The 21665-nt window shown below is 28.5% G+C and overlaps 2 protein-coding genes across 2 annotated transcripts; one reads left to right on the top strand and one right to left on the bottom strand.

Annotated features, from left to right (window-relative positions):
• Positions 1-532: 532 nt before the first annotated feature.
• On the top strand, positions 533-4551 carry BP01DRAFT_387611 (inositol polyphosphate kinase VIP1; the record flags this gene model as incomplete). Its single annotated transcript, XM_025577752.1, has 3 exons — positions 533-2975; positions 3035-4382; positions 4443-4551. 3 exons carry the CDS (start codon positions 533-535, stop codon positions 4549-4551), a joined length of 3900 nt encoding a protein of 1299 aa, XP_025426136.1.
• A 7512-nt stretch (positions 4552-12063) lies between these two features.
• BP01DRAFT_387610 (uncharacterized protein) lies at positions 12064-21621 on the bottom strand (the record flags this gene model as incomplete). Its single annotated transcript, XM_025577751.1, has 2 exons — positions 12064-12204; positions 21523-21621. 2 exons carry the CDS (start codon positions 21619-21621, stop codon positions 12064-12066), a joined length of 240 nt encoding a protein of 79 aa, XP_025426135.1.
• Positions 21622-21665: the final 44 nt, after the last annotated feature.

Genomic DNA, 21665 nt, shown 5'->3' with positions numbered 1-21665 from the left:
TCTTATAGAGGTTTAAAAGTAGGCTTTCTTGTATATAACCCGTGCCCGTCGGGCTGCTTACAATGGCGGGGATGCTTTATCTCAGCGTACCAATCCGTCAAGTCACCTACTTGATTGGTGTTATCGTTAATTGGGTAGGTACCCAATCGTACTACGGCACTTTATTAGCATTACACACAATGGACTATGGCAGTTATGTCTATGATGTCAAGAGAAGCTGAATTACTCATGACCCGTCGCAGTGTGCGGGTGTCAAACTCTGTTTTCAAATAGAAAACACAAGGCAGCCAACAGACTTACTAATTCGTCGTTACAGGCTACCACCACACAAGCCAGGTCATCAAGTATCTTACATATATGTACAGTTCATACCTCCACCTAATGAGTGGATTTGGAAAATCTTGGCAGTAGCTCGGTAATCACTGTTACCTCGCCTTTCCTATCTTCGTGCGTTAGTCGTGACGCCTCTCCAGACCAAACAACTCGCCAGGCCAAGAGCCTTTATATCTGAAGCCGGCGTCTTCCTGCAACGATGGACCCCGAGGCTCAAAGCAATGGTCATGTCAATAGACTCGATCCTTCTGATTACGGAACAGCTGGCACCTCTGCGGACTCAATTGCTTTAGTGTGCTCTGCAGTCACCCATCCCAGTCATAAGAAGACCGGTTCCTGTCCGACAAATGTCCTCGCAACATCTGCCGCAAACAAGGGCAGTTCAATCTACACGCAAACGGTTCCCGCGAATTCGCGCAAGTCGGATCTTATATTGGACTCACAATCATGTGCCCAGGAGAATTACGAAAACCGGCCATCAAGCGGGGCGCCTAGAAGGCTCAGTGCAAGCACAGCAGCAAGTTCTTCCACAAGCGAAACCGAACCTTCATTACCAAAACTAGGCAGGATCGGAGTTTGTGCTTTGGATGTTAAGGCCCGCAGCAAACCCAGCCAGAATATATTGACCCGCCTGCAAGCTAAAGGTGGTTTTGAAGTGATTGTCTTCGGTGACAAGGTTATCCTTGACGAGGCTGTAGAAAATTGGCCAATATGTGAATACCTCATAGCATTCTTTTCGGATGGATTTCCATTGGACAAGGCTATCGCATACGCAAGACTTCGGAAGCCTTTCTGCGTCAATGATTTGCCTATGCAAAAGGTACTATGGGACCGGCGACTATGTCTCAGAGTACTAGATCACATGGGTGTGCCTTCACCTAAAAGAATGGAAGTTAACCGCGATGGTGGACCCATACTTGAATCCGCCGAACTCGCTCAGCATGTATATAGGATGACAGGCGTCAAACTTGAAGGGCCCAGCGACGGCACTGGCGGTGGGGCGCCCCGGTCAATGAAGGTGACAATGTCGGAAGATGGTGATTCCTTGATTGTCGACGGCAAAGTCATCAAGAAACCATTCGTTGAGAAGCCGGTGAACGGCGAAGACCATAATATTCACATATACTTTCCCAATGACCAGCAATACGGGGGTGGCGGCAGGAGACTTTTCCGCAAAGTCGGAAATAAAAGCTCCGAATATGATCCCAACCTCATTACTCCAAGATCTATTACGGAACATGATACGAGCTACATATACGAGCAGTTTCTGAGGGTCGATAATTCAGAGGATGTCAAGGCCTACACCGTTGGACCTGACTTTTGCCATGCGGAAACGCGGAAGTCACCTGTAGTCGATGGGCTTGTTCGGCGCAATACTCATGGAAAAGAAATCCGATATATCACGAAACTGAGCAGGGAAGAAGCATCTATTGCATCAAAGATATCGAATGGATTTGGTCAGAGAATTTGTGGTTTTGACATGCTCCGTGTTGGAGAGAAAAGCTATGTGATTGATGTTAATGGCTGGAGTTTCGTCAAAGACAACAACGACTATTATGACAAATGCGCTAGCATCTTGAAGGATATTTTCCTTAGCGAGAAGCGCCGGTATCAAGGCTTGCAGGAGCCTTCCGATTCTCTGCCTCAGGAATCAGGTCACAGCTGGAGGCACTCCATATCACAAAGGACCACGTTGAAAACACTATTGAAATCTCCCAGCTCATCCAAGCTCCAAGGGCCTCAACAGAGCCTCAGCAGCTCTGAGACAGGATCAACAGAGTCTATTATTAACCGGCCCACCACATCTCCTTCTGGTGAGAGCCTGGACAATGGAAACAGTCACAAAAGCCACATCTCGAGGGAGAAAATTGCAACAACAAAAGCCTACGACCCGCAAAACTTGAAAGCGTCCATAGTATCAGTTGATTCATCTATCGATGGCTGCCCACCCCCACCTCCTGCATCCAAACACTCTTGGAAGTTGAAAGGAATGGTTGCAGTGATAAGACATGCTGACCGCACACCGAAGCAGAAGTTCAAATTTACTTTCCACAGTCAACCCTTCATTGATTTACTGAAGGGTCATCAAGAAGAGGTGGTAATCAAAGGCGAGGCGGCGTTGGCTAGTGTTTCAGAAGCTGTGAGAATTGCTATGAAAGAGGAGCTTGAAGATTTGGATAAACTTAAACTACTCCGCACATCCTTGGAGAAAAAGGGCGGTTGGCCCGGGACCAAGGTTCAAATCAAGCCAATGTTCCGCAAGAGAAGACCCGAAGAGTTGCGGGGACAGTCCACTTCCACTCTCCCGGTAACGTATCCTGATGGGGAGTCTTCTCAGGAAGAATCTTCGCAGCGCGCTTGTCACAACCAGACTCCATCTGAAGATAGATCTGGTCGGCCTCAAACGCGAAGTGACTCAATCTCTGGCGCTACATTTTCGAGGTTCTCTGCCGCAGAGAACGACCTCATTCTCGATAAACTTCAGCTCGTTATCAAGTGGGGAGGTGAACCAACCCATGCTGCACGCTACCAGTCGCAGGATCTGGGGCTCAATATGCGTGATGATTTGAAATTAATGAATAAAGAGGCATTGAACAATGTTCGTATTTTCACCAGTTCCGAAAGAAGGGTGAGCACTAGTGGTGAGTTGAGACCATATCATATGTTCACGCCTCAAATCATACTTACTCATGGTTCCTAGCTCAAATTTGGGCCTGCGCCTTTCTTGATCAAAAAGAGCTTCCCGAAAATTTCATACAGGTACGAAAGGATCTTCTGGATGACTCCAATGCGGCGAAAGATCTCATGGACAAGGTCAAGAAGAAATTAAAGCTGCTTCTGCGGGAGGGTTCAGCACCTTCACAATTTACATGGCCCAAAGACAATATTCCCGAGCCATCAGTAGTTCTGGCAACTGTGGTCGAGTTAATGAAATATCACCGAGATGTTATGAGACATAACTTTCGGATGATTGACAAATTGTCACCGAAGTCTCCATCATCCGTACTCTCCGATAAACAAGATGAACACTGCACCCATGAATTGGATGCCCGTTATGAGAACCCTGCATTGGCTTCCATTCAAGGACGCTGGTGTACGGGGGAAGACCCAATGCTCTTCAAGGAGAGATGGGAGAAGCTATTCGCCGAGTTTTGTGACACAGAAAAGGTTGACCCAAGCAAGCTTTCTGAGCTATATGATAGCATGAAATTTGATGCTCTACACAATCGACAATTCCTAGAATGGGTGTTCATGCCACCCGATAACGATGACACTGACGACGAACACGATGCTCATAGCTGGATGAAAGTCACGCGAGATGACCTGACCGGAGACACCAAATCAAGCAAAGATGGCGCAAGCCATGAAAAAATTGATCATTCGTCCGAAACTCCATCTTTTGCTCATCGGTTTGGCTGGAAAAAGCGCATGCATGCCTTTGAATCAATGCCACATTTCAGAGGCCTCGATGACACGTACGACCACTACTTCAAATTATATCCAGGATCCAGTCCCTCGAAGTGTAAAATGGATGGAAGACTATCGAAGTTGCGAGAGCTATACAAGTTAGCCAAAGTTCTCTTTGATTACGTGACTCCACAGGAGTATGGAATCACAGATACGGAAAAGCTTGAAATAGGTTTACTCACGTCTTTGCCACTTCTACAGGGGATAGTAAGAGATCTCGAAGAAGTTCAAGCGTCCCCTGATGCGAAATCTTTCTTCTACTTCACCAAAGAATCTCACATCTACACCCTGCTCAATTGCATATTAGAAGGAGGGATCCAAACCAAAATAGCCAGGACAGCTATACCCGAGCTGGACTATCTTTCACAAATCTGCTTCGAACTCTATGAGGCTAAGGACCGCGAGTCTTCAACCAATTCCTACTCCATTCGCATCTCGATCAGTCCTGGGTGCCATGCTTTTGATCCTCTAGACGTTCAGCTTGATTCCAGACATGCCATTGGCTGCGCTCCTAGAAGAAGCCTGACACCTCACCAGGATTGGAAAGAAGTTATTGAAACACTCAAGGCGAAGTTCGATACGTAAGTTTCTTTCTAGATCTATACCTTGCAGCGGCAAGGATGCTGACCGTAGTGCTTCAGTGTCAGCTTACCGAAGACTTTTATTGCTGTGAATTTGAGTGACAAACATGTTTCTTCCCGAGGTGTCTCACCACCGGACGAGACCGAACAGTATCTAGTTCAAACCTGAAGGCCCGACATGAACATAAGGCATATTTGCTTTCTACTCAGATATATCTGTGTTCTGGCTCTCATCATACTGAGCATAGACCATGATTCTTCCAATATAAGGCATGTGTTATCTGAGTTATTCTGGATTTGCCGCTAGGCAGCAAACAATATCTCTTATCAAAAGCAAACGCTCGCCTTCCTCGCAAGCCTGAAAGTTTTTTCGTACAAATGCAGTTTTCATGACGATGGGAGCGTCTTGACTTAGCCTTCCCGTGGCGACAGGGTTCCTCTGTCCTGTGTACTGTACCGGCGGGTCCGCTCCTTCCTCAACATGCCTCTGATCTCCAGTGCGTTCGACGCCTCCAGCCCCACCTATTCATGAATTGCGGATGACAATAGCACAAACCTTTGCTTGAAAAGCACTGAAGCACTGACCTAGTAAGACCCAATTAACTCGAACAGTAGTTATGAAGCTACTGGGTAAATCAGAAAAGAGCCCCTTAGCTCAACAGGAGTTTCTTGTCAGCTGGCGGTGACTTGGGCATACGGCTGCAAAATGGGTTCAAAAACAGTTGCGGTGTTTTGTATTGTCAGAAAACTGTTGTAGCGAATAGCTTAGGGGAATAGCCTTCCGGTATGGTGGCCGGTGGTCTTGCCAGATAGTTCTGCCTTTGGCGGATATCTCGTGGTTCTGGCCACCTCGTTGGTTCTAAAAATATTCGGAACAAATTCAATCATAAGGACCCTTTGTTATTTTTTTATATAGTAGTATATTCAGTTTATTGAGAATATAATATATATTACTAAAATCTATACTAATCAAATCATTATATTCTTAATTCTCTATACTATCTTCTTTCTTATTACTATAATAAATTACTTAATAGTCTTAATTTCTACTCTAATTTAGTTATTAATTATACAATTATATAATATCTTATTCTTATTAAATTACTATTATTATATCTTATAACTATTAGACATTGTACTATCTATTCTTTATACTGTAGATTATTTAATTATTATCATATTCTCAAGTTTACACCTAATTATTTTGTTAAAAATAAAGTCGATCAGTTAGGTATAGAATAATAGCAGTCCCTATTTTTCAAGACTAATCTGTCAAAGCTGTGGTAGGGAGACGTTCCTTATATCATGATGAAGTTGTTTTTTTTCTCCAAGATCCCGAGATGGGATGAACTAAGATTCCACTCTAAGGTAGAATATTATAATAGAACTGACTTATTATCTTCTACCATTATATATACTAGTCTTTTATCATAGTATTCTTATTATAGATATATATAAATAAAGATATAGAGTATAGAAATTATATAAGATATATTAGATTATTAATAATAGTAATATTTCATATTTATTAATCTTTTTATTAGTAGTAATATCTAATATATATATCTACTAATTATCTTTAGATCTATATCTAGATTAATAGACTAGATACTCTAGAATAGACATTCAATACTAGTCTTTATAGATAAGAGACTTATTAATAATTACTTTAATTTTCTAGTAATTAGCTTAATTAGAAAATCTTTTATTTTCTACATAGAGTAGTTTAGAAAGAATATAATTAAATCAATTAATATTAATAGTAGACTCTAGCTAGATAATAGATATTACGAGATAAATAGTTTAGAATAATAGTAGCTTTAGTTAATAGATGTTGAGCTCTCAGGTCCTTCCTTCGGGTTCCTGTGGGGTCAAACCTTTCCCTTCCCATTATCTCTTTCTCGAGGGTCCCTTTGTATCTATCTGGAACAACAGATTAATGGATGAATAATGATATAAGACATGAGCTCTGATAATAGTAGTATACTCTTAATTCTTAGTAGAAGATAGTATAATAGTAATTTTAAATTTAGAATTCTATAATATAGAACTATTAATAAGTTAAAAGATATATTCTAATATTAAGTTAGTATTAAGTGAGTATACATCTATTAGTTAGTATTATAGTAGTTAATAAGTTTAGAATCTTTATAGTAATAGAATAGATAAAAATTTAGAGAACTAGTAAAATAATATTAGATAAGAATTATAGCTTAGATATAAGATGTATTAGAATTTATCATAAAAAATGATTGGCTTACTAATTGTATATATAATATCTAGATATTATATTAAATATAATCTAGATTAGTATACTATTATATTTCTAATATAACTTAATATCATTAGACTATATAATTTCTATATATTTTAATAAAGAACCTTTATAGTTAAATAGTATAGAAGAGATCTTATAGAATTAATATACTAAAATACTTAAGATAGTCTTTAATATATAACTTCTATAGAAAATAAATACTCTTATTTATATATATAATAATAATCCTAAGAAAATAAATATATAGATTATTATTAATAACTTTAATAAGTTTACTAAGTAGTTTTTTGAAAAAAAGGGTTAACTATAGAGATATTCTATATTAGTAGAAGAATATTATTAATATAAATAAGTATAAAGAAATACTTCCTAATAAATACTAAGTAGTCTATATATAAATACCTAGAGCTATCTATAGTAAGAAAATTATAGTATATTATGCTACTTATATAATATCTGCTTAAGACTATATAGTAATTTAATAAGTATACTATATTTACTATTCTTCTAGAAGTCTTTTAAGAATTTAATATATATTAGTTTATATAATTTAGTATTAGGAAATATAGTATGAATATTACTACTATATAATATCTAGTTAAGTTTAGCTATAAGAATAATAAAGATTTTAAAACTAATATTTCTTATAATAACTATATAAATCTTACTAATTCAATTATTTTTTCTAGTATATTAATAAAAATCTTTAACAATAAGATATATCTTATATATACTATTATATTTAGTCTTCTATATCTATTTAAAAAAAGAAGGTAGATTAGATAGACAAAATAATATAGAAAATATCTTATTTAATTTATTATCTTATAATAAATAGCTTTAATTAGTAGATAGCTAAATAGCTATAGTATTAAGATAAATAATATATATAAGATAAATATTAATAAGAAGTTAAAATATTATATTAATATATAAGTTAAGATTCTTATTAGTATTAATAATATATAAGTCTAATAATATAAGAAGTATTTATAAGGATTTATAGATATATATCAATAATTACTTATTTCAACTTTAAGATAATCTTAAATTTTACTATTAAGAATAATAGATATCTTACTATAAACGAACTCTAGATATATATTCTATATTCTATCTTATCTAAAATTTTCTATACTATTTATAATAAGTAAGAATATATTAGTATATAATTTAATTATATATAAAGATTAAAAACTACTAAAGAACTATATTTATTATTATTCTATCTATAGATAGAATATAATTTCTAGATACTTATTATTTAAAATACTCTAACTAATCTCTATACTAGTACTATTCTATACTATAATAATAGATTTATTATAGATTTACTAAGATTCTTTATATATAATAACTTCTTATCTTAATTAATAAATTTGCTAAGTAGATTGAATTAATTCTAAGTAATATTAAATAGTAAGCTGATATGAACGATTTTATTAGTGGAAGATAGCTGTTCAATTCATGGAGATGAGGATACAGGAAGCCGCTATAACTGTAGACACCAACACCGCCAACAACACCCCAGGCAGGAACGACAGTGTCACCAGTGGATAGACTGACGACGGCTATATTTATCTCTAATGAGAAAAGATATATTATCCTTAATATAATAGAGTGATAAGAATATAATTAAATATTAATATAGATAAATAATTAAGCTAATAAACAAATACTTAAAGTAAATAAGAATTAGAAGATATAGATATAGAAGATAAGAAAATAAGAAAATAATATTAAAAAGAAGAAAGTTAACTATATTAAAAGATAAAGAATAAATATAGATATTAATTAACTTATTCTTTATAGTTATAAATAAGCTTAGAAGAATTAAGATTATATTTATATATCTACTAGTTATATTCTAGACTATATCTAAGCTAATAATTAAGATACTCTATATATATAGATTCTCAACTATATTAATATATATACTTATTAAGGATTTATTTGACTTTCTACTTATTAGTTACTTTATTAACTACAGAAGATTCTTAGAGCTATTAATTAAAGAGATTAATAAATAAATTATCTTTATCTCTAGTATCTTTATTCTTAGAAGCTAATTCTAACTATATAATAGATATAATAGAATATATATAATATATTTTTAGTAGTTCTACATAATAGAATAAGTATCTAATATTATTAAGAATATAGAAAGAACTAGACTACTAGTATCTAAGCTTCTTTTAGAATATCTTTTACTAAAATAATAGAAATATTATATTTCTTATAAAGATAGAGATATACTTTATTATTAATATTAAAAGATATAAGTATATATATATAATTATACTAATTCTCTATATATATAATAGTATACCTAAGAATATCTTCTATATTAAGATAGAGAGATATAAAGTCCTACTTCTTCTATTAGTATAGTTAACTAAGTATCTTAAGTAAGTATTATAGTTTATTAAAACTAATAATATATATTAGATAGTAAGATATTAAACTAGTAGATAAATAAATAGAACTATTAAAAGATACTATAAGAAAAGAAAGTTAAGATAATTATAAAAGATCTTTAGTTATAGTATATTAGAATATAACTTTAAGTATCTAAATAGTATATTTAGTACTTCTATTAGTTTAAGAATAGTATATAGTACTAGAAAATCACTATAATAATAAATTAGAATATAAACTATAAGATAGATTAGTTATAAATTAATAATTATAGTTATTAATAAAGATATATAGAATCTTTTAGTTATATAACTATAGATATATAATAATATTTTTACTTTAGTTAAGAATTTTCTACTTTATATTACTAGAGATATACTCTATTCTTTTAGTAAACTTATCTACTAGAATAAATCTACTAGAATAAGTAACTAGTTATATTTTTCTTTATCTATAAGAGGTAGATCTGTAATAAAATAAAGTATAATAGTATAGAAGAAAATATATAGAAATATTATAAATTAGAGTTTATTATATAGCTTATATTTAGAGATCTTATATAAAAGATATATTAGACAGTAAGTAAGATACTAATAGAATAATTAATATTCTTAACAAAATATAGAACTCTTTAGTATATTAAGATATTTATTAAGGCTAATATAATACTAATTATTATAGACTATAGTAAAGATATCTTAAGATAATAAATAGAAAAGATAAAGCCAAAGATTATCTATAATAATATTTATTCTATTATTTATCTTATAGATAATATATTTAAGTATATAGAGTAATTTATTATCTTTAATATATAATAAAATAGCTGGGTTTTTAGATGTAGTATTACTATATAAGATACTTAGTATTTTATTTATTTAAGAATTATATATATAACTATCTCTAATATATCTCTTAAACTTATTAGATAAATAGAGTAATATAATAATTATTCTAAATTATACTTTAATATAATCTACTTAGTCAGAGTATTTATTTAGATTAATATTATATAGATAAGGTTTACTATTAATATATAGTAATCTAGAGAGTGCATCTATAATAATATTTATAATACCTAGATAATAGTATATATAGATATAGTACTGCTAGATGAACTATAAGATATATATAAGATATTTATTAAGCTTGTTAATATCAACTATATTATATATAGATTCCTGGATATATAGACTAATTATAAATATATAGTCTATAAAAATAATTAGAGGTTTATTTATATTTATACTCTTAATTATAGTATAGAGTTTAAAAATAATCTATATAAGATAAGTAACTTTTATCTTAGTAAACTAGTAATAAGTTTCAGTAGATTAGAAAAGATAAGATATACCGAGAATAGATTATATCTTTATATATAAAATCAAGACTAGTTTTTACTTCTTAGTATCTCTAAATTCAGAAATAAAGTAATTAGAAGTATAATATACTATAATACTATATTCTTCTTTTAATATATCTAGATTAATGAACAACTGCTTATTAGAATTAAAATAAATAAGTATTTAGAAATTTATTAAATTATATTATAAGAAATTAAAGAAATTAAGCTTTTTCTTTATTAGGTCTAGCAGTATATATACTGTATAGTTCTTTTAAGAATAATCCTTAGTTAGACTATCTCTTAATAGTACTATCTTATATACTTAGAGGGGGGCTGTCTTCTGTATATATTAATATATCTAATATCTAAAGCAGCCAGTAAGATGAAGATACTATTTTAGTTTAATAAAAGTATATAGAAAGATTAAGATATATAAAGCTTTAAGCTTTAACTTAGATATAAGTAAACTAAGTATATTAATATAAAGACTAAGTACTTTAGTAGATAAAAATTCTATAAATAATTTCCTAGATTTAATCTTAAGATTAACTGCCTCTAGATAACTAAATAGAGAATAGAGATATTATAAATATCTATTAGAATTAAGATAGTTAAGATAGTTAATATTACTATTAAATATCTTAGAGCTAGTAACTAAATTATTAATATAGACCTTAATAAAGAATAGATCTTTAAGAAATAGTTCTATATATCTTTAAATATAGGAGATACTATTCATTTATTCTATTATAATAATATTAAAGATCTCTTAGCTATAGTAACTAATAATTACTAAATAGTCTTACTAATTATAAATAACCAACTATTAATAGAAGTATTTAGCAGTATTAATAATACTTATATACTTATATTTATAAAGGAGTTTATATATTTACTCTTTGTAAGAAATCAGATAGATATTAAGAATAGTCTTGGTATTAATACTATATGGATTAATAATAATATATCTCTTATATTTATATTTTTTATTAATCTTTATATCTCTCTAGATAATAAAGATAAAATATTCTAATAGTATATATATCTTAGTATATTCTATTATATTGTGCTTATATAATAGATTAAAGATATTATTAATTATTTTTTAATTATAAGGACTAATATAGAAAATATAAGCTTTACATACTTATATTTTCTAATCTTTATATAAAGAAATTAATATCTATTTATCTTTAGATATTAAAGCAATATCGAGGTTATTACTAGATGGGGTGGCCTAAATATTATACTAATTAACTATAGCTATGAGATATTTAGTCTTGCTAGGCATCTTACTATTATATATAGTAATATTATTTAGCATGATAATAACATCTTTTATAGCCGGCGACACGAGCAAGAGGGTGGTAGATATAGTATATGGAGGAGCCGATACAGAAGAATCAGACTGTATATTAGGATATTCAGATATTGGGTCCAGATATGTAGCAGCAAATGCATACGCGTCAGCGAGATCGTGATCGACACAGCGACGGTACGTGGAATTGTCTGTATCGGCGACTGAAGGCACAGAGTCCATTTGTACCGACGACTCAAGGACATCGGCGCGGGCAATATGGAGTGAGGGGAAGGAGCAGAGAATATGGAAATCACATTCAAGAGGTGGAAGACGCCAGAACCTATTCCACGCCAATAAGGAAGGCACTGTCAATGACGCTTTTGGCAAGCAGGACCGTGGTGTTGACCGGCGAATGCAAGAAGGAGTGGACGAATGTGTTGCTGGTGAGGAGAGAGAAGACGACTGAAAGCTTACTGGAAGCCTAGGAATTGGTAAAGTTGAAGCTGCTTGTAAAGCACGAAGCAGGGCTATTTGTAGGACATGAAAAAGAAGATGTGTAGACATAATATCAAGAAGATGAGGATTCTTGGATACACCAAGAAATCAAATATTAAAGACGAAGGCGTAGGACATGCTACTAATTAATACAAATAATTTGATTAGTGGAAGATAGTTGTTTAATTCATGGAGATGAGGATACAGGAAGCCGCTATAACTGTAGACACCAACACCACCGACGACACCCCAGGCAGGAACGACAGTGTCACCGGTGGATGGACCGATGACAGCTACATAAGCTAATTAATAGAAACTTATAGTTATTAAATATTTCTAGATATATAACTAGAGAATTCTATATTACTTTATTTTAAATAAAGATTCTTAATTTATATTAATATTTAAAAAGATTTATTCTTCAAGGAAAATAATATTATTTTATTACTATCTATTCTTAGATAAATAATTAAAGTAAATAGATAATTTAAATTATTAAGACTATACTTTAATATAAAATTATATAGACTAGATATTATACTAGTTAATAGTCTATATTTATCTCTTCTATTATTTTGTTTATTATAATATTATTCTAAATAAAATATTCTATAAATTAATATTTAGTATTATTCTTTACTAACTATAGTACTTACTAGAGTTAGTATTAGAGTTTCAGTTCTTTTCAAATAGAACTTATTAGGGCTTTATTTAACTTTCACTTTTCCATACATACTGAGTGTGGAAGTAAAGTTAAAGCAAGGTTAAAGTTAAAGATAATAAAATGGAAAGAATTAAAGATATAATAAATAAGAAAATATATAAGCTACTAATTTTGAAATATATCTAGTCAACTGGTTCAGAATAATTTAAGATTATCCTTAGGAAATAATAGAATAAAGTAGACTATTTAAGCTAAAATCCTTTATTTATTTATTTCCTGATTAGGAAACCAAAATATTCAGAATATAGAAGTAAGAATACAGAATAAGAATATAGAGATAAAATAGTTAGAAATAGATTAGACTAGAATAATAGTTCAAATAGCTCAATCTAGGGGATTAGAGCTAGGATTTAGTAGTCAGATAATCTACCAGTCTAATATATCTCTATAGTTTTAAAGAACTATATTATTTTATTAAGATTAGAGTAAATAAATAGATAAATATACTACTAAAATAGAAAAAAGATAAATAATCAAGCTCTTACTATATTAAGTTATTTAATAAATTACTAGTATTTCTAATCTCTAAATTACTTAGTTAGACTATTAGCTCTCATATTATTAATTAGAATCTAATAAATATAAATAGTCTTATTTAGAGCTTTCTATCTAAGCTAGTGATTTATAATATCTATATATTTTAGACTAGTCTACAAAGAGAAGATAGAACTAGTTAGTATTTAGACTATCTAAGTATTATTATATAATATAGAAAGATAATATTTAGAGTTTAATTCTATTTATTTAATAAATTATCTTTACTAAAGTAGTTATTTAGCTACTATAGTTAGAACTAATAGTTTAGTCTTAGTAGTAGAAAGAATTATATAGTATTATTTCTTACTTAGTTAGTTAATAGGTCTATTAAATAAGTAAATAATATACTCTATTAAGCTAGTATAATTTGAATTATTACTAAAGCTAGTATTACTAGCTATATAAAAAACTATCTAATTAAAACTAAGACTATATTTAATAGCTAGATTCTTTATTTCTTCTAAATAGAAAATTAAGTAGTCTACTATTCTAAAATATTTAGAACTTAAATTAGTTAGATATTCTATAAGTAGTTAATATAATTTAGCTATATTAGATCTAGTCTAAACTATAAAATATAGAACTAATTCTACTTTTTACTAAAATTTATAAATCTAATTAGCTAAGATCTTTAAAAGTAGATTCTTAGTTAATTTCTTACTTAAGAGTAGTAACTTAGGGCTTTAGAGATATTCTAGATTAAATTTAATAATAATTATATTAATATAAATTAATTACTTAATCTATAGCTTCTAGTTTAGATAATTATATAATATCTAGATATTTAAAAATAATATAGATTTATTAAGATTCTTTATATTAAATAATATTATTAATTTCTTCTTAAATTTATTAAATTTCTTATAATTTAACTAATAAAAAATATAAATCATATTATCTGTAAATATTAATAAAATTAGATAATGATTAATATAGATATATTAATTCTCTTTAATAAAGCTAAGCTCTAGGACTTTAAGCTTTATTTTAAGAATCTTCTATTAAAGAAGAAGTAATTATCTTAGTTTATATAGAATCTTTTATAATAGATAAACTATTTATTTATTTTCTAATCTAGAAAGAGAGTCTATATAGATCTTTTTCTTAATAGAACTATTAAAAAGGATAGTAATAGTATCTAATTAGTATATTTCTAGATTAAATATAATAATTAGAGCTAGAATAATCCTAAGAGATCTAGCTGTAAGTATACTAGTATATATTTCTAACTAATTAGGGGTCTACAAATCTCTCTATATATATTCAGATCTTAAATCTGGTTAGATAATCTTTTTTACTAAATTTATAGATTTCTATCTATTTTAGTAGTAGAACTTTGTTATTCTTTATATTATATATTAAATATATAATCTAGATATCTAAGATATCTAATTAATTAAGTTCTATCTTTAAAGCTTAAATAAATTAAGATAAATAGAAATAACTTATTAATCTCTTCTAGTTAATAGATAATAATAGAAGCTGGGATTTATTAATAGTAGGGATTTTCCTCTTATTAATATAGTTAATTATTATTTAAATAGTTTAGAGAACTAGTCTCTTCTTAGAATAGTCTAGGTTAGATAATTCAAATCTCTATCTTTTTAATTCTCTAATTAATTCTATATTAAGAAAATTAATTTTATTAAAAGTCTTTTAATTAATAGTAGAATTATTAATAAGAACTATAGATAGTAAGATAAATAGTAAGTCTTTAGAGATAGAATATATATTACTAAGAACTAGATTCTTTAAGAACTCTATAGTTATGTGATTTCTCTGGGTTATAGAATTTCTCTGGGTTATAGAATTTCTCTGGGTTATAGAATTCCCCTGGATTATATAAATTATCTAGATTATATAATTTATCTAGATTATATAATTTTGTCTTAGAGATATTCTTAATATCTAAGTTATCTAATAAAAATAATTCTTAATTAATTAATTTAATATCTGACTGTTTAATTTAGATTAAATTAATTATCTAGATAAGCTGTTAATTTATTAATATACTTTCTTATTTAGAAGTTTATTTATAGTTAGACCCTTTATTGAATATAATATTATATATAGATTTTATCTATTCAAGTGTAGAGATCTATATTTACTAGATATTTAAAACTTTATATCTAATAAAAAATCTAATAAGAACTCTAGGCTCTAGTTTATTCTCTTTTAGAAGATTACTAATCCAGATATAGATATATAATCTATACTTTTATAAATAGAAAAGATCTGGTTTCTCTAGTAACTATAAGAGTTATTAGAAAAGGCTTTTCTATATAATTCTGTAGGATATTTCCTAATTAAGTTATTTATTTAGTATTCTATTTAGAATATATATAGCTGTTTCTATGGTTTTAGACTAAATAAATAGTAGTAGATTTAAATTAATTAATAAATATCTTATTTTAGAAGTAATTAAGGCTCTAGTTCTCTTAGAGAAAGGATTCTACTTAGACTAGTAAATAAATAAATAATTAATAATTATCTTCCTAGAACTAGTCTAAATTATAAAGATATTAAAATTCCTATTCTAATCTAAGTAAAATTACTTAGATATAGTTCTATATTAATTAATTATATAAATAATTATATTAACAATTAACTATAAGATATCTAATTTAGAAGTTAAAGCTTATTCTAAATTAAATTTTAAATAGAAATAATAAAGATAACTAATATATTTCTACTTATTCTATATAGTAATTATATAAATTAGATCCTAATATAGGATTTGAAGAGCTTAGTATCTAGATTAATTTTTTATCTTAAAATTAAATGATTTTTTTAGCTGATTTAGTAAGTAGAGTATTTCTAGATTAGTTCTAGCTTAGAATTAGTTAATTAAATACTCTAAGTCTTTTAACTAAGATATCTTAGAGCTTCTTCTTCTAGATACTCTAATTTATTATACTATTTCTTTATAGTTCTACTTAAGATATAGGGCTTTTCGGATATTTTAATTAACTATCTAATTATTAAATTAAGAATTATTAAGAATTTAACTACTTATTCTTATTAGATAAAATATAATCTATAAATTAATCTAATATAGTAGACTAGTATTCTATTAGCTGTTTTTAAAAGAATATATTTTCTATTATAGAATAGTCTAGTTTTCTAGATCTTCCAGTCTAATATAATATTATAGTAGAATCTAGGAATAAAGATAATATTCTTTGATTTAAAGATAATATTATTTCTATTTAGATAAGTAGAGTAGAATATAACTATTCTATATTTCTAAATAGTATTAGAGGTATTTCTAATATATATATAATTATTTTTAACTAGACTATAATCAGTAAATAATTCTAATGAGATATATATATATAACTATTAGATATAATATTAAATATCTATTATTTTAATAGACTTATTAATATATTTTCTAGTTTAGAAGTCTATTAATATATTAATAGAGTAAGTTTAGATAAATATTTTCTTATCTATTAATTTTTAAGAATTTTAGAATAATAGAGATTATTTAATAAGTTTAATAAATTTTTTTATAGATGTATCTGAATTTTAGATCAATATAGTGTCAGGCCGCGCAGCCGAACTGCGGCCTCAGGCCACAACCCGGGTCGCCGTGCAGCGACGGTGCGCGCACGTGATGCGCAGTGCGGCCTCAGGCCGCAATACACACCGCAGCCTCGCTTAAGGTGCGCGCATATAATGTATATCTATTGCTGGGGCTGCTAAGGGCAGCTACAGCAGATCTTAGTAGTTAGTTTAATATATACAGTACTTCTATATTGTATATAGTATATCATATTCCCAATATACCTTATAATTCTAACTGCTTAAAAAAAGAGAAGAATTTAATATATATAAGAATTCTAAGGGAAGTAGCTTATAGAGTATACTATACTGTTCACAGTATATCCAAGTTAATATATCTATAGAAGAGCCAGGAACTATAGTAACTATAGAAGTTATCTATAGATTAATTTAACTTAATTATCTACTAGATATAGAAGACTATTACAAAGCTATATTAAATAATAAGAAGAAGACTAGAGCAGATCTATAAGAGATAGTAAATATAGATATTAGACTACTAGAAAGTAATATAGATATATCTCTAGATAGTATAGAGTATTAGATATAAATAGAACTATAAAGAGAAAAAGAACTTAAACTCTATAGACTAAAGATACTATAGTAAAGTAATATATAAGAGAAAGCTATACTATTCCTAGACTCTAAATAGTCTATAAGATTCTATTCTATTAGAGTAGAGAAGCCATAGAAATCTATAAATCTATATCTATAGACTAGTAGTTTTCTAAAGAAAAGACTAGAGATTAAACTATTTATAGAATATAGTATATAGAAGTATATAGATTAGAAGCTTATAATAGAAGTATACTTTAAAATATTTAGTAAATATTATAGCTTAGAAAAAAAAAAGATATATAGATTACTTAGCTATCTAATATTATAATAACTCTATAATTAGAATAAGATATAAATAAATATATCTACTTCTTATATCTAAGTAGAGTTTAACTAAGTACTACTATATATAGTAAATAATCTAAAATTAATAAAGAAAAAGACTATTATTAAATATATATAGATAAACTAACTATATTACTAGTTAGTATATATATTTATATAGATACTAGCTATAGTAGAAGAGTATCTTTCTTATATAAATAATAATAAGTAAAAGAAGACTATTCTATATACTAAGATATTATCTAAATTATATACTTAGATAAAGTAATATAAGTACTAGAAGCCTAGAGACTATAAGATCTATATAATATATCTCTATATAATTAAATAAAATATACTAGAGAGATAGTAGATAATTACTATAGATAAATAATAAGACTAAAATTACTATATATAATTAATAATAAGATTAGCTGTAATAATATAAGATAACTTAGAATATAAGAAGAAGTATAAATCTAAAGAGAATCTTCTATTAAAGACTATTCTAGTAGATATAATCTACTATAACTATAATAGAAAGGACTATTAGAAATATAAGTATAGAATACTAGAGAGAGATATCTATAAGAGAAAGATCTATATTAGAACTATCTTTCTATAGTAGAAAGACTAACCAGGCCTATATATAGTAGATTAAGACTCAAAAAAAACTAGAAATCCTAGTACTTAGTACTATATAAGTACTAGGTATATTTTAAGTATACTCTATAATTAAGATCTTGATCTAAAAGATACTACTTAAAGAGAAGAAGAAGCTATAATATATATAAGTTCTAATAGACTCTAATATAGAAGTAAACTTTATAAACTAGTACTAGATAAAGAAATTTCTTCTACTAAGTAATATAGTACTCTATAGAATAAATATAATAGATAATTATACTATAATATTCTATAAGAGTTACTAGCTGCTGGTTCTAGTATATAATTCAGAGAGAATTAACTATATATAGTAGAACTAGAAGTTCAAAGTAGTAGATCTCTAGAATTATTATATAATTCTAGAATAGTCCTAGTTAAAAACTGTAAATCTAGCTATAGACTAGAAATTATATATATAGATATACCATAGAGGAACTAACAAGGACCTGTAGATACTAATTTCCCTATATATCTATATAGCTAATAGAGATAGAATCCTATATCTAGTAGCTATATAAATAGGATAAAGCCTAGAAGAACTAGAAATTATACTCTATACTATATAAAGGCCAGAACTAACTATTCTATATTAATATAAGGGGTTTGCAGATGTCTTCTCTAAAGAAACTGTAGTAGTACTAGTTCTGTATAGAAACTATAATTATATAATTAATTTAGTAGAAAGTATTATTCTCTTCTATAAGTATATCTACTTTCTATTAGTAAAAGAACTGGAAGTACTGTATATATATCTAGATAATATATTAAGAAGAGATAGATAAGACTATTAAAGAGCTCTACTAGTATACTAGTTCTATTTATTCTAAAGAAGAATAGTAGTCTAAGACTCTGTATAGACTACTATAGATTAAATATAATAATAATTAAGAATAGTTACTTACTCTTACTACTAAATAAGATTTTAAATAGACTTAATCTATATAATACTTACTACTACTTATATATTAAGAAAAATAAGTAGAAGACTATATTTATAATATACTATAGATACTTTAAATATTAGATAATATTATTTAACTTAGTAAATATATCAGCTATATTTCAGAGCTATATTAACTATATACTATTAGATCTACTAGATATATACTATATAGTATACTTAGATAATATTATAATCTTCCTAAATAAAAAAAAAGAGCATAATATATATATATATATATATAATTCTAGAGTAGCTATAATAATTTAAGTTATATATAAAACTTAGTAAATATATATTCTATACTAATAAGATCAACTTTCTTGGATTTATAGTATTAATTATAGAAGTTAAGATAAAAAAAGATTATATCTAGATTATAAAGAAATAGTCAAAATCAAAAAATCTAAAGAAGATATAAGTCTTTCTAGGATTTATAAACTTCTATTATAGATTTATTAAAAATTATAGTAAAATTTCTATACTATTTACTAACTTAATTAAAAAGAATATACTCTAGTAGTACTCTATTATAGGAAACATAGCTGTAGTATTTAAAAAGATGAAGAAGGTCTTTATAAGTAGACTAATACTATACTATTTTTAATTATAGTTATATATATTATTCTAAATAGATACCTCTAGATTTACTATTATAGGAATAATCTTACTATTATTTAAAGATAATAAATAATATCTAATTATCTACTAATTATAAAAGATAATAGATATTAAGACTAGATATAAAATATATAATATAAAACTACTTATAATTATTAAATATCTATAATACTAGTACTACTACTTTAAGAGTAGTATATACCTAGTATATATTCTAATAGACTATATAAATCTAAAATAATTTATAACTATTAAAGAGATATAGATAGACTAGATAGATAAAGAAACTAACCAAGTATAACTTTATAATTAAATATTATATAGAGGAAAGAAACCCAGCTAATATTCTAAGCTAGTAAGTAGACTATATATAAAATATAGAAGATAAGATAACTAGAATAGTCTTATATAATCTCTAAATATAATTAGAGAATATACTACAGTATTAAATAAAATCAAAGCTACTATAGATAGAGAGATATCCTATAGAAAAGAACTAGATCTAAAGATCAAGAACTTACTAAGAGTAGTATAGAAGACAGATCTAAAGTATATAAGCTAATAAGATAGAGATCTATAATATAGAGATACTAATAGTCTACTATACTTTAAGAACTATATATATATTCTCTACTCTATTATACTATAAGTAGAAATTCTATATCTAAACTATAATAACCTACAAGGTAGGTATTAAGAATATAATTAAATACTAGAGAGTATAGAATATAAGTACTATTAGAAAGATATATCTAAAATAGTACAGAAGTATATAGAAGAATATTATATATATTAATATATTACTACAAGCCTTGGTGATCCTCGCTTCGCTCGGATTGCTAAAGGGTGGGCTGGGCTGCCTTACCGGGCTGGTGGCAGGCTAGCTCGCAGGCTTGCTCGTAGGACTATTTGTAGGGCCGTTGGCAGGGCTGTTGCAGGGCTATTCCTCACAGGCTTGCTCGCAGGGCCGTTGGCAGGGCCGTTGGCAGGGCTGTTGGCAGGGCTGTTGCAGGGCTATTCCTCGCAGGCTTGCTCGCAGGGCCGTTGGCAGGACTGTTGGCAGGGCTATTCCTCGCAGGCTTGCTCACAGGGCTGTTGGCAGGGCTATTAGCAGAGCTGTTCCTTGCAGACTTGCTTGTAGGGCCGTTGGCAGGGCTATTCCTAGGCTTATTAGTAGACTTGTTTATAGACTTTCTTATAGGACTATTTGTAGGGCTATTCCAGGGCTATTTAAAGCTATTCATAGGACTATTTACAGGGCTATTTATAGAATAGTTGGTAGAGTATTTGGTAGAGTTTCTTGCAGGCTTGCTTGTAGGGCTGTTAGTAGAGCTGTTAGTAGGGCTGTTCCTTATAGGCTTGCTCACAGGGTGGTTGACAGAGTTTCTCGCAGGCTTACTTGCAGGGCTGTTAGCAGGGCTGTTAGCAGGACTGTTGACAGGGCTATTCCTCGCAGGCTTGCTCATAGGGCTGTTGGCAGGGCTGTTAGCAGGGTTATTCCTCGCAGGCT

The sequence above is a fragment of the Aspergillus saccharolyticus genome, assembly GCF_003184585.1.
Source record: "Aspergillus saccharolyticus JOP 1030-1 unplaced genomic scaffold BP01scaffold_81, whole genome shotgun sequence".
In the NCBI taxonomy this organism is placed as follows: Eukaryota; Fungi; Ascomycota; class Eurotiomycetes; order Eurotiales; family Aspergillaceae; genus Aspergillus; species Aspergillus saccharolyticus.
The sequence above is the reverse complement of the archived record's forward strand: the minus strand, read 5'-3'. Positions and strand labels throughout refer to the sequence as shown.